Source organism: Pyxicephalus adspersus, chromosome 10, assembly GCF_032062135.1.
Source record: "Pyxicephalus adspersus chromosome 10, UCB_Pads_2.0, whole genome shotgun sequence".
Classification (NCBI taxonomy): Eukaryota; Metazoa; Chordata; class Amphibia; order Anura; family Pyxicephalidae; genus Pyxicephalus; species Pyxicephalus adspersus.
Window position 1 is genome coordinate 19,523,963 of NC_092867.1, and position 13,713 is coordinate 19,537,675.

At 37.0% G+C, this 13,713-nt stretch overlaps 1 protein-coding gene and 1 long non-coding RNA gene across 3 annotated transcripts in view; one reads left to right on the forward strand and one right to left on the reverse strand.

Moving 5' to 3' along the window:
* The window catches only part of NT5C2 (5'-nucleotidase, cytosolic II), a 50,167-nt gene extending 42,978 nt beyond the window's left edge, over positions 1-7,189 (reverse strand). The window contains exons 1-3 of one of the 2 annotated variants that reach the window (XM_072423753.1): positions 7,042-7,189; positions 5,905-5,982; positions 2,274-2,395 (exon numbers count right to left, since the gene is read on the reverse strand). In XM_072423753.1, the coding sequence (XP_072279854.1) occupies positions 2,274-2,395; positions 5,905-5,925 (143 nt within the window). In that variant the 5' untranslated portion in view covers positions 5,926-5,982; positions 7,042-7,189. Of the gene's footprint in view, positions 1-2,273; positions 2,396-5,904; positions 5,983-6,976; positions 7,013-7,041 lie in introns of those variants that run through there. The other variant, XM_072423754.1, reaches the window with a different exon arrangement.
* LOC140339193 (uncharacterized) lies at positions 7,175-7,821 on the forward strand. The gene is made up of 3 exons (XR_011922402.1): positions 7,175-7,369; positions 7,487-7,647; positions 7,690-7,821. It is a non-coding gene; the product is annotated as an uncharacterized lncRNA (long non-coding RNA).
* Positions 7,822-13,713: the final 5,892 nt, after the last annotated feature.

Genomic DNA, 13,713 nt, shown 5'->3' on the forward strand with positions numbered 1-13,713 from the left:
AATAAACTGGATCAAACAAGCTCATGAACAGAACATGATTACCTGGAACAGGGAATCTCATCAAACCACAGAACTGTAACAAAAACTCATTTTATCTCTATATGTTACTTAAAAAAGCCTACTGGCATTGTTGAATGAAGTCTAAGTGGTAAGATCCAAACACAACAAACTTAAAAATAACTTTGATAAAATCTGGCTAAAGACATATTATCATCATCATTTTTACATCACATTTATTTATTTTTTGTTGTTTTAGAAAATATGCATTTGTGTATGCACTTGTTATTTATTTTTAGGTATAGTAAATGTAGAATGTAAATGTTTAACAATGTGGAATCTTTGTAGCCAGATTGTGCCTAGTTTACATTTAATGGAATGTATGAAACTGTATACATGTCAGTAATATGAAAATAGAAGGTCAGTAAAAGAAAAACTATCAGGTTGGAATGTAAATGATGAAAGCATTCTAAATGTGAAAAAACAAAACAAAAAGTATCCTGTCCTTATCCTTTCCACACATGAAACCTAACCATCAGAGAGTAACTTGAGACTTCTCTTCTTATGACCTCAGACTTGCCAATGTGTCAAACGGAAGACATATCTTCTACATTCTCTTACACCAATCAAAAACAAAAGTCAAAACAAAGAGGAAGCCTGTATTGGACTGGTTGCTTTATGGTAATGCAGACTTTCCTAAACCTTTATACACCATGGCAAGCCAAATTTTCTATTATGCACTTTCTGTTTAAAAAAGGCAAACCAAGAATGAAATACAATAAAAAACAATTATTATGAATACAAAATGGGGTCAATAATTGGGCCCCTTTAATCAGTTTGTTCTATTGTGTTTCTAAACATAAAATGTGGTAGCATTTCTGATTCTCATTTCATATGCTGCCTAGTAAAATCATAAACAATGAATTGAAGGTATGGAAAACCACTATGCCAGTCACGGCAAATAATAAATAAATGATGGACATCCAGGTATGAGGCACAATACCTGTGTGCGGCATCTTGACCACTGCAGTCCACGTACATGGATGGTGCCTGCTCCATGTTGGCATATAACCAATTAGTTAAAACGAATGGGATATTAATTCACTGTCCCCTCCGGAAGGTCAGATGACACTTGATGGAGCAGATGTAATGGAATCAATCAGTAGAACTAAGCACAGATGAATGTGTTCATAATCATCTAACAATGATGGCTCTTATAGCCGTGAAGAAGAAGAACACGTTTTGTGGATCGGACAGCTCAGAATGCTGAAAATGAGGGTGGAGCCTTTGAACCTCTTAATCTCGATACAAACTTATTACTCATTGTTCCATTACATGTGTGCAAAGTTGTGTTCTGCACTAAGAAAAATTACAGATCAAGGAAACTACTAGGGTAAATCTAACATTACATCCCATGACCAGGTATATGAAGAAATATGCAAATAATCAATTATTTTTCGGGAATGGCAATGTTTAATTACATGATAATAAAAATGCCCAGGAAATGAAACCCCATGTAGAAATTTATTTCTCCTGTTGCAATTTTAGGACTAGAACTAAAAGGGAAATTCCCAAAAAATGACACAGACAGGACATGGGTCTTCCCAACTTTATCCAAAATATAAAATGGTTGGCCTATACATAAATATTATTCATAAGAACTCCCAGAAAATATTGCTCAGTTTTGGGCCCCAGAAGCTTTTTTTGTTATAATGTGCAAGTATGCACAGCAAAACTACACAAAAAAATATGTTATAAGGAACCCCACAAAATTTCGATGTCAACACTCACTTCTGGCTCCTTTATGCTCTACTAGTCTCCTTAAATGTTCAAAGATTTTATCCATCTTCCTTGGCTAGGTCAAAAGGATAGATACTTACACAGTCTTATTATCGATGCCATGTTTACACAGATACTCCAAAAAGCTTCTGGGGCCAACAAAATAGGACGCGGACAACAACAGGGCCTGCATTTTTTTAGTATAAAAAAGCAATAGCCCAGGGTACCCAAGTCTCTGGGACCCCCCATGATCTACTAAATCCTTTAGCCAAAGATGAGCAACTTGCAGGGTGGGATCAGGGCTGTGACATAAGACAATGGCAGATCTGAGGTATGGAAGAAGGGGATACAAAGTATCTAAGGTGTCCTGGTGGCAGCTGTCAAAGCTTTGACCCCCAAGTCCACTGTATTGACTGTGCTGTACATTACTTATTCAATGCTATCTCACTCCTATTAGCTGGTTTCATTGCAATTTATAATACAATTGCATTGCCTACCTGTGATAGGCTTCACGCCGATATTTTTTCATTGCAAGACCATCCATATTTGCGGGAATGTCAGCCGCATTTTGGAGACGATCACTCCATGATGTTGTCATTTTTAGGCCAGGTGCTCGGTTCTAAAACAGGAAAATTACAGTCACAATTAGATGCATAACAAAACCAGATGAAATGTACACCACCAACATTTATATAAACCATCAAATAAGGACTTGGGTAGAACCAGAAATTCAAAGATATGTAATGCCAAAGGTTTGGAAAAAAGTTTTTTTTAATGTACAAGTTTTGTACATACTTCAAAAGTGCATCGTCCTATTCTTCTCTGTAAAATTAAAGTCTACCTATCTTTTTCACTCACATTCTCAATTAGTGCAAAGCTTATTAAATCATAAACCAGCTTATATGTATCCCTTTGTTCATACTGAATGGATATTCATTACTTTTGATCTTCCAAAATAAAAAAAGAGCTCCACTGAGTCAATTAAAAATAGTTTCCAGCACAAAATGTCTAAATGTAAGCCATCAGATATATTCAGGCATTTTCAACATGGCAATCGCGAAGCAGAAATGATTAAAGTACAAGAACCTATAGCAAATCGTTCAGATTTTGAACTGAAATTTGAATGTTTATTGGCCTCATTTTTTCCTACGCATTTCCTAATATATAAACCAGTGTAATTGATTAGTGGGTGGTTGTAAAATAACAAACATTCCTACAACAATTACAATTAAAGAATCATAACTCCTAGCTTTGTACATTCCATATGTACAAGTACAAATGTAAATGTTAGGAGATCACATTATTTTCTTGCTAAAGGCTTATGTTTGATAGTAAATAAATCTGATAATGTTTGAGGTGTAGTTATTTTTTTAACAAAATCAAAGGTTATAGAAGTAGGGGAGAAGTGTAGCATTTATTGGAATGCAATGACTGTGTACGTGACAAAAAAAAACAATATATAGTCCATAGAAAGAAGGTGCCAGACATCCTCTGAATGTGCCCATAAACTGTATGTATACACATTTTTTTATGCTGGGTAATAAAGTCTTCCCAGAGTCTTTGGGGATGTGTATTGGAAGATTGGTATGTTTAGTGCGTATCAGTGTTTTCTGTATTTTTGTTTTGTATACACATACTTCATAATATGAAGCCATAATGCTCCACTCTACCATGAAAAACAACCAGTCCTTTAAAATTGTGGGATTAGGAGAACTATGTTATGTTTTTTTTTATTGCGACATAACCCTTCAGAATCTTCTTTGTAAATGCCTCTCAGAACATTTTTAGAATTTTTTTGCATATTTTAAAGAATCTAGAAGATAGGTAATTTTGCCACAGGACACTGGTATGCTAGTTAGAAAGATATTACAAAGCACATAAAATACAGCATAAAGCTTGAGCACGTAGTACTAAAGTGACTGTTATTGTCCCCATAAACATGAGATTATTGTTTTTGGATGGCATGATAATAATATGTCAAAAGTATTCCCTACAAACAAGAAATTAGTTTAAAAAAATTACAGTTGGAAAGGTGAGAAAACCCGATCTGTTGTTTTACCTTAATATAGAAGAGGAAGGTGTCTTAGACAGGCTAAAGCAATGAGAACAAAGCTTAAAACACAGTAACTGTGCAACAATATAAAGGTGGAATGATAGCTTGAATTTACTGAATATATCAAACATGGCTGCCCAGATTTAAATGCAGAATTCAAAAAAATGTAATACATAATAACCCACCAACATCATTTTACATTTCACATGTTAAGCTGCTGCCAGAAAACCCTCCTCAGTGTGCTCATAAAGCTTCATTTTATTTTTAGGGGCCCTTCCTTAATCCTAAACCAAGGCCTGCTCACCAGTCCTGTTCGTTGAAACCACCTCATTGTCCTATTCATTTAATACTTTTGTTACATTTACCTAAAACACCGGTGTCCTTTTTATACTAAATCGTTTTATCTGCATTTCAGAAATGTTGACATCATTCGCATGGTAACAGGGGCAAGCAAGGTGGCCATTCCGGAACATTGATAAAGCAAGGGCATCCAAATCAATATTTTGATGAAGACCACATTGCATTTTAATCTTCCCATTTCCCTGAAATCTACTTAGTTTGTATGCTATAAACCTACATACCATGTAAATACTCCAGGTTACCACCAAAACTGCTTCAATTTTTATACCAGTACTACTACTAAAATTAAAAGTGTAAAAGTTCAAAATTTAAAATATACATTATTGATATTGCCATCCTACCAAACAAGCATTAATCGCAGAGCCGGTCTGACCAAATTTGATCAAATCTGGGGTTCAGGATGGAGACTTTTTCAGCTAATCTGGTGACTATTGACGTAGCTAGAGTTAAGCTTCGTAAACACATCAGATAAGCTTGAAACGAACAGCTGTGCTGAAAATCTGACATGTGTACAGTGGTCTGCCTCGGAGGATTGATGAACAACCCAACAGGAAAGACCGCTGTGCAAGAAGTGGGGTGTCGCTCGCTCATCCTGCCCCTCCTCACTCTGTAGAACAGAATGCGTTCTATGTAAATTGCTTGTTTGTTGCTCTGTCACTAGAAATAATCACAAATATAATTTCCTGCGATACTCATCTGACGTCTGTATGGGACTTTAATTTATGTTTATGGTACTGGTCCTCTATGTGTAATGACAACCAATATAATGAAAAGATGTGGGGGGAGTGAGAGGAGGTCATTGGTATGTGAATGTGAAGAAAAAGTAAAAAAGGTACTATGAATATTTTCTGCTATGATAAAACATGTTTTATCCAAGACCAAAATAAAAAAAATGTTTTGGCTGGACATACACATTAAATTTAACATATACTGGGACACAAAAGCCTGTCATTCAGAAAATGCTATTGGATATATTGTGTCTCTCAATATTTTTGAAGTTACTGACCCAAGCAAAGCACGCTGCAAACTTACATTATTGACTCACAAAGTGCTGAAAACATTAATAACTGTAGCCTCCAAGACTAGAGTGAGAACTGTTTGTTGATGAACATTATAAAGTGAATGTCTCCTGTGTAGTAGAATTTCCAAAAGGTAATGTGCAGTAGTAACTCATAGGAAGAAATCCAACATTTCTTTTCTTTATTCTGCCTATTTGTTTGTGCTGAGCCAATGGTTTCCCCTAAATGTTGCACTTTTTATTATATCATATTGTTAAATAGTAACTCATTTTTTGCATGTATAGGACATAACTGCTTCATGCATGCGTTTATTCGGGAACACACAAAATGAAAAATAACAAAATTCATCCCCTACACCAGAAAGAAAAGTAACATGTACAGTCACAGAAAAAAAGAAGAAAATGTATAACACCTCTATGTTTGCAATTGATCATTTGTGGTTCAGGCAGTTATATGAGCAAAAGCTGGAAGTGAAGGAATGAAAACACAACATTCATAAATTACAAGACGGTATTTCCTACCGGACTGGGCATGCAGTCAGTAAAAATCGGACCAGTAATATGAAGCTCCATCCTTCAATCACAATCTATTTTTGTAGCAATCCTTAATAAATTCGATGTGTGCAACAAAGATAGAGTAACCCATGTACAGTTCCCAAACTGTAAAACAGTGAGAACACAAATGATTTAGACTCACTGGATAGCCGCGTCTCATCATCTTGATAATCCAGCTGCCAATGTTGTTGTTGAGAGGGTTGCGGTTCCTTATTACGGGCTATTTATGAAGATAAAGGACACCTGTCATTCTACAGCTGGCACCGACCCTGCAAGAGCCTGCTTTAAAATTGAAGTCCTGGCAGGGGAAGCCACAGAGCATTTAAAATAGAAGCAGTTGTAACCCTATCAATATTTCTATACAAAAATAGAAGTGGTGTTAATAGCTGGACAGGAAGGCGGGTAAAAAAAAAAAAAAAAAGTCAACTGCTATTGTTTAGAGAAGTTTCTTGTGTTTTGGAATGTTAGCCTTAAATGAAACAAATTTAAAGAAATTATTTGTTCTGAATGTTCTTGTTTAACAAAACATTAATCCCCCCATAAATAAATATCTGTGGTATAGTGGAATTGTAGCTTGTTAATGACTGGTACAAGAGGTACAAAACTGCAAAGTTACCAGCCAGGACCTTGTACGCAGCAGGGTGCAGCTGCTCAAACAATCTGTGTTTTCACCTACTGTGCCCAGGTACAAGCTCAATGCACTCAAAAATGATATTTTAGGATGCAAACCAAACCTGTCTGCTGTTAATATAATGTATCTTCTCACATGCTTCAACTTGGTCCAGAACCCCTCTGCACATTTATTATGCATATCCTTGACAAAAAAATAAAAATAGCGGGAGGCTGCAATCCCATCAAATACTTTTAAACCAAGTAGTTGTAAAAACATTTTAAAAAAATGCAAAATGCAAATCTGAACTTTGTAATTTATATGGTAAAGCTGAACTCCAGGCAGATATTTGCAGTTCTCCAACCCAATCACCTACTCTCCCTGCAGCCAGCGTTCCTCTGGCCCTCATGTGGAGCGCTGGCTCTTGGAGCCCTCACTTACAATGCAAGGCTACTGTTTCTGTATTGTAGGGAAGACAACAGAGTCTGCCATTGCAGCGTGGAGCGTCATAGAGAAGCAGTCACATAAAGGAGTCTGGAGTTGCATAGGAATGGGTTAGTATATTTATTTTTACTTATTACATTTACAAAAATGAGCACTTAACATTTGCAGTATGGGGGTAGCTCCACTGCAAAGATAATGTTTTACTTTCCCTAAGGTTCAGCTTACAAGCAGTGTAAGATCTTCTGTAAAATGTTCAATAGGACCAGGAAATTATCAGGCTCCAGCAGTCCCTGTACGCAGACCTGGATAAGAGAGGAAGAAGAAGCACAAGGGGTCATTCAGTTCATGTGCTGACAAAGATTATAGAAGATGAAAGGAGAGTTACAGGGAAATTAACTTGGCTGTTTTTCCTTGCTGTCCCCAGTCACAGGTTGATGTATGTCCATGATGCCCGAGACTCTGAAGAAATAGTATATGACGTAAAAGAATATATGACGTTGTGCATCAATCATGGAAAAAAATAAATACTTCAGGAGACAGCTTCAGACTGAAGGTGAGTATTGGATCAAAAGCTGCTTCTTTTAAATGTACCTTTTACAAGTTATTGTTGTTGTTATTTTGGCTGCTTTTATAACAAGTGTTTTCACCCTATTATTTATTCTCCTATCAGCTGTGTTGTTCCAGAAGATTCTCTAATGGAATAAAGGTCACACATTGCTTTACCTATTTAAAGGACTGAGGAAAACAGAACTAGGTTGCTATGGTTGGCAGCAAGTCAGCAAATTTAGCATATTAACGCCATTTTACAAAAGCTAAAAGACAAAGAAAAAGGTAGTGAATCTGTCTTGAGTTCTGTGGTTGACAGATTTGGAGAGGTCCCATTCATCCGCTCTAAGAACAATTTAGCAGTGTTGACGCTATATACAGTATATGTACTGGCTGATCATCGTTAGAGCCATTACAAGTACAGACAATTATTATTGTCTAAACTAATTTGAAGCCATACTATAACTCAGTTCTATGTTATAATCATAGTACAAAGACAGACATTAATTATAATATTTTAGTGTAGATATTTTCATACAAAGATTCTAACTTTTTTGTCAGGGAACATTTCACCCAAACCATCTCTTTACAAGCACTTGGTAACTTTGCTTACATTTTCCATCACATTAGCTTCACCAAAAACAAAGCCATCTGGTTACAAGTTATATAGTAGGAACATCATACATACAGATAAGTCAATGTTACAACATGTTATGGCTTCTGCCTGTCAGTGTAATTATATTATTTTGTAGTTTCAAAGTATAATAAACAGTAATAACATTTGAAAAAACACCAATTGTTTTCTACAGTAATGTGCAATAACTAGTGCATAAATGGAAAATATGGAAGCTGTTACATTGTTCTGTTCGTTATTGTTCTCGGTAACCACTTACTTCTTGTAAACTGACCTGAAGACCACTTCAGACTCTGATAAAAGCAATGTGAGAGATGAGATGTGACCCCAACACACTTTAGGAAGTGTACAGATAATGCGTTGGATGGCACTAAGCAGACAGAAACCAAAACACTGTGCACGGTAACCTTCCACCCCTAAAGAAGAGTGTTTGTTACCAATTTATATTATTCTGACCCTGACATTACAATACATAAATATAAATATTTCTGCTACAAATCCTAATCTCTCATCTGCATATAGAGATGATATGTAGCATTCTGAAAATTCCATTCAGATTAAACACTTCATGGTGACATAGCTTTAGCATTGTGTTTTTTTCTAGAACATAGGTTACTCCCAATACTATGCCACTAAGACCATGGGTTAGGTTTTTATATTTCACAATGCTTTTGCTGTATATGCATCATACCAAAACATAATATAAGAAGCAATTTGCCACTACTGACCTTTCTTTCCAAAAAATGTGACTGCAATGCTGCCACTCTAATCATTTGGCTTCAATACACTTGATCATCACATGTATACAGATAATGACGTCTGACATTTTCCTAACTTTCCCTCCCTATTAGGCCAGGTCGGTGACTCAGGATTTACCAAAGTGTAATAAGTAATAGGGAAGGGAAAGTCAACAATCCTATTAATATTGTACCTAAGACCTACATACAAATCAGCTGTGAGATCAGGGGTTATCAGACTCTTTAAAGACACAGACACTGATCATCACACTATTTGGGGGCCAGACTTGGGCAATAAGAGTAAAAACATTGCTATAGGATCAAAAGGTCAGTGGGTATAAAAACTGCCCCTATGATAGTGGTCATGGAGCGTAAAAATGTCTACATCGGTGGGAAAAAAAGCCCTGGTTTCAGTGAGAAATGCTGCATCTGTTATTATTATTAAAAAGGATTTATTTAGCGCCAACATATTACACAGAGCTAAACATTAAATACAACAAATACAGACAGTGACACTGGAAGAGAGGACTCTGCCCCGAAGAGCTTACAATCTAGTAGGTGGGGGAATTTACACACAATAGGATGGGAGATATGTAGTGGTGGGAAGTAGTGACAGTTTTAAAAGACAGAAGAAGATGGGTAGGCAAGTTTGAAAAAAAGGGTTTTGAGTGCTCTATTAAAATGAGCAGAAAGTAGGAGCAAACCGAACAGGACAGGGAAGACCATTCCAGAGAATTGGGGCAGCTCTAGAGAAGTCTTGTATCCGTGCGTGTGATGAGGTTATGAGTGAGGAAGTCATTAGTAGGTCAATGGAGGAGCGAAGAGAGCGGCTAGGGGAGTATTTTTTTTTACCAGGTCAGAAATGTAAGCGGGACAACAACTGTGGAGGGATTTGAAGGCAAAGCATAGGAACTTGAATTTGATTCTAAGGTGAAATAGAGGCCAGTGTAGAGAACTGCAAAGAGATTGGCATAAGCAGATGTCTCTGCATCCATAAAAAATACTCCTTCAAAGTAAAACATGCCGATACACCAATGGGAGCAATAGTGCACCCATGTTAGTGAAAGAATTGGTGCCGTTCCTTCCCCAGTGTGTGTGCAAATTCCATGTCCTGCACAGCTCCTCTTAATGGTATTACAGCCCAGGGTACACCATTGGGAAACAGCTCAATATTAATATTACGCAGTATTTTATTAGGGTGGACATATTACGCAGCACTGTACAAAGTCCATAGTCATGTCATTAGCTGTTACTCAAAGGGGCTCACAATCTAATGTCCCTACCCCAGTCATACGTCTTTAGTACAGTCTAAGTTCAATTTTGTGGGGAGACAATTAACCTAACTGTATGTTTTTGAAATGTGGGAGCAAACCGGAATACCAGGAGGAAACCCACGCAAACACGGGGAGAACCTGCAAACTACATGCTGATAGTGTCCTGGCCGAGGGCTAACCACTGAGCCACTGTGCTGACTATGCATACCATTTAGTTGGTGCTTGTTACATTGGTGGATGTTGGTGGATGTTTACATTGCCATAAATAAATATGACCATAAATATGATGTTTTCCGGCACTGGCTGTCACTCTCTATACAGAAGATGTCTCACTGGCATTCATAGACTCGTCTAGGGCCAGCAGCGAGCCTTAGTTTGGGGACTGCTGTTTTGTAAAATGGCTAAGAAGGAGAAATAGGACCAAATCTCCATTACTGGATATATTTTACACTACTGCGTTTTGAACAAAGAAAGAGAAAGCTTGAAACATCTGTAGGTATGTCGCCTAAGTGGATCTATATTTAGATTGTGTTGCATATTTATGACAGTTGTTTTGGAAACACAACTGGCCACAAGGGTATAGGAATGATTGTCATTTCTCTTCCTTCTATCTCTAGACAAATATGGAACAAAGTCCTTTCTTCATATTTAAAGGGAAGTAATAATTTGTGGACATCTTCTGTTTATAAAATCCTACACTATACTAAAACCATACTCTGCATCTTAAAGCCCAGGGTGGTTTCATCTATTAGAGCGGGAATTTTCACTTTTTGCAATGCAATTGAAGCTGAACTCCAGCTAAAATGTGCTGCCTTCCCCAACATTATAGGGATTAAACCCCAGTCCACATTTATGCAGCTGTGAAGTAAAAATATAAGCAGATCTAAGAAGGAATGATCCAAAATTAAGCAGAGTAGTCTACAGTTATTATCACTCCTATTGTCTACTAAGCTAAACAGCGCATAGCACGGGCTAAAAACCTCTTAGAAATGTTACTTGTGTGCATCCTAGTAGGACAATTTACAATCTACATGTCTTGGTAACTCAGCATGGTTGAGTAGGGAAATCCAAATTTTTAACCGTCAAAAGAACAGAAATAGAGGGGAGAGTCCCAATGGGGACTCTTGCTTCAGCGAGAACTGGGAGATGATATTTCTATTTCTGAGAAATTCTTCCTAATAACAGTTGCATCCAGCTGACAAGAAATGGAAGGTTTTTCCTTTAATGGGACACAAACTCAAAAGAAAAAAATACTGACCGAGATGAAAACTCCCTTCTATCCAAAACTTAAAACAAAATTTTGCATTAGATCTGAACTGTGCTTTGTATTCTCTCGGACGTAAGATAACCAGAGGTGCAGAGATTACCTTTTTAACTTTTAATCATATAAAACATTTGACCTGTGGAGACAAGCATTGGACTGGCTCCAATGTTATAGGCCTGTGCGGCATAAGCTTCTGAAATTACTTGATGTTGTGGCAGGGATTTTGTGTGAGGTTTAAAAGCTTTAGTTTTATAATACGTCCATGAACAGATATGTTTGTCACCAGTAAAGGAATTCATTGTGTATCAAGAGCACAAATACAACAAAATGACTGTTGCGGTCAGACAGGTGTTTGCTATGACCTTCTCAGTATAAACAGTATATTATTATAATTAGGATTTAATGATTAGAAAGTGCCCTTCAAAGTGTTTACTGTGTGTACATTATAGCAAAAATGTTCTATACCCTCAAATTGAATGTGTGAAGATTTACTGAAGCTGCCATTGCCGTGGGCTGTTATCCTGACCCTGGCTTCACTACCTAATAAGTTACTGACCTTCTGTTCCGTCCACAGTAATCACTTTATTTCTAATTTCTAAATTGCTGCCAATGCTTTATTCTCTTTTGCATCATCTGAAAGTAGTTGTTAGTAGAAGCTAGACCCACAGCCAACTCGATATCTTTATTTTGTATCTAACAGCTCTAGTACTAGTGGCTCTTAGAGCTGTGTTATCTCTCTTTATGTACACAGAGCATGTGCAAAGATGACTGGTTATTGCACACTCACTTGATGTCTTGGTGCACACATGACATTACACTCAGCAAGGTGATCAGAAACATTGAACCTTTAATCTCATACAAACAATGATAAGAGGTCTTTCAAATTCCAGAGAAGCAAAGGCCCAGATACAGCTGCAACCTCTGTGACCTTTACTTCATTTATATTAGAGATGGGAACAATAAATATGGTGTTCCAGCAAAGTGATTTTTAGTATTTTACTACTGCAAGCTTGAAAATGAAAAAACAGAATCTGACCGGTTACTAAAGGCACCACCCGCTCCTGATCGGGGCATTTAAATATTGATATTTTTATCTCAAATGTTACTTTTAGAAACTTTTCTAGCACCACTGCATGACCTAGGTAATGATTCACCATAAAACTTTTCAGAATGTGTACATCGGGGGTGCCCACACTTTTTTAGCTGGCGAGCTACTTTTAAAATGACCAACTCAAAACGATCTACCAACAAATAAAAACTTGGACTTAACTCCTGTGCGCAGTAGAGTCTATTTTGAAAGGCAGGGCTCTGCGATCTACTCACGTTGCCTTTGCGATCTAACGGTATATCGCGATCCACCTGTTGGGCACCCCTGGTGTACATATACTGTCTAAATAATTATAAAAAATGAATCACCTTACTGATAGGTCATATGTAGTAACTGAAGCCAACCATCTGATACACCCAATCAAGCTTCAGTTAGGTTACAGAGATGGATAACTACATACCTTAACTGATATCTGATGCTGGGTAATGATAAAGTTTGCTAAAAACTAATTTATAAATTATAAATGAATTATATTTCCTAATATTATTTGAATTCTTGGTAAAAATCACATTACGTATACAAAGCACCACTTAAGCCTAGCGCAGCCCAAACACGGCACACATTATACTGCCATGATCTAGTTGGACACAAATCTTCTGATATTCCTAGGGCTGGGAACAGTTTCAGACACTAACACAAGGCATCTAATCAGAAAGCATGCTACATGAGGTTTGACGAGCCTTTGCGGTAGAAATGTCCTCAAAGACTCCTAGCTCCTAATGGTTTCTTGTAGCCTACTATGGCATTCCACGATTCCACTTGGTGCCACCACTAGTTCATGTTTGAAGCACCTCCTTCATTTTTCACAAATGTCACTGAAACACTCAGTACCACTGATAAAAACCTGCTAAGAATACTTGAAGACAACAAATGAAAAAAAAAAACACACTGGTTTAGTATAACAGCTTTTATCATAGAGGTCTGCATATAAAGTTGGAAGGGGAAGTCTTTTACCAAAAATCTTCCCTTACTATTCCCATTTCCAAATCAGCAGCAAGAAGCCAGATCACAAATACGGACACCCAGCACCGGACTGAAAATGAGAAACAACTTCCAGAAGACAACAGTGTGATGAACTTCTCTTGGTCATACTTAAAAGATACCACCGTATCCAATCCCTTCTGTAAGGGGAAGACATCTTCCCTCTGCTCTTCTCCAGATCCACCTGTGGGACTTCTCTTCATACTTTCTATATATCATTTAAATATTTTTTTATTCAAGCTTGAAGCCCATATCACTAATATACAAAATATAAATGTATGATTAAGTAATACTTTTAAGTGTTAACACGTCTGTACGTGTCTGTAGAAAATCACCTAGAATTGTGGTAAGAT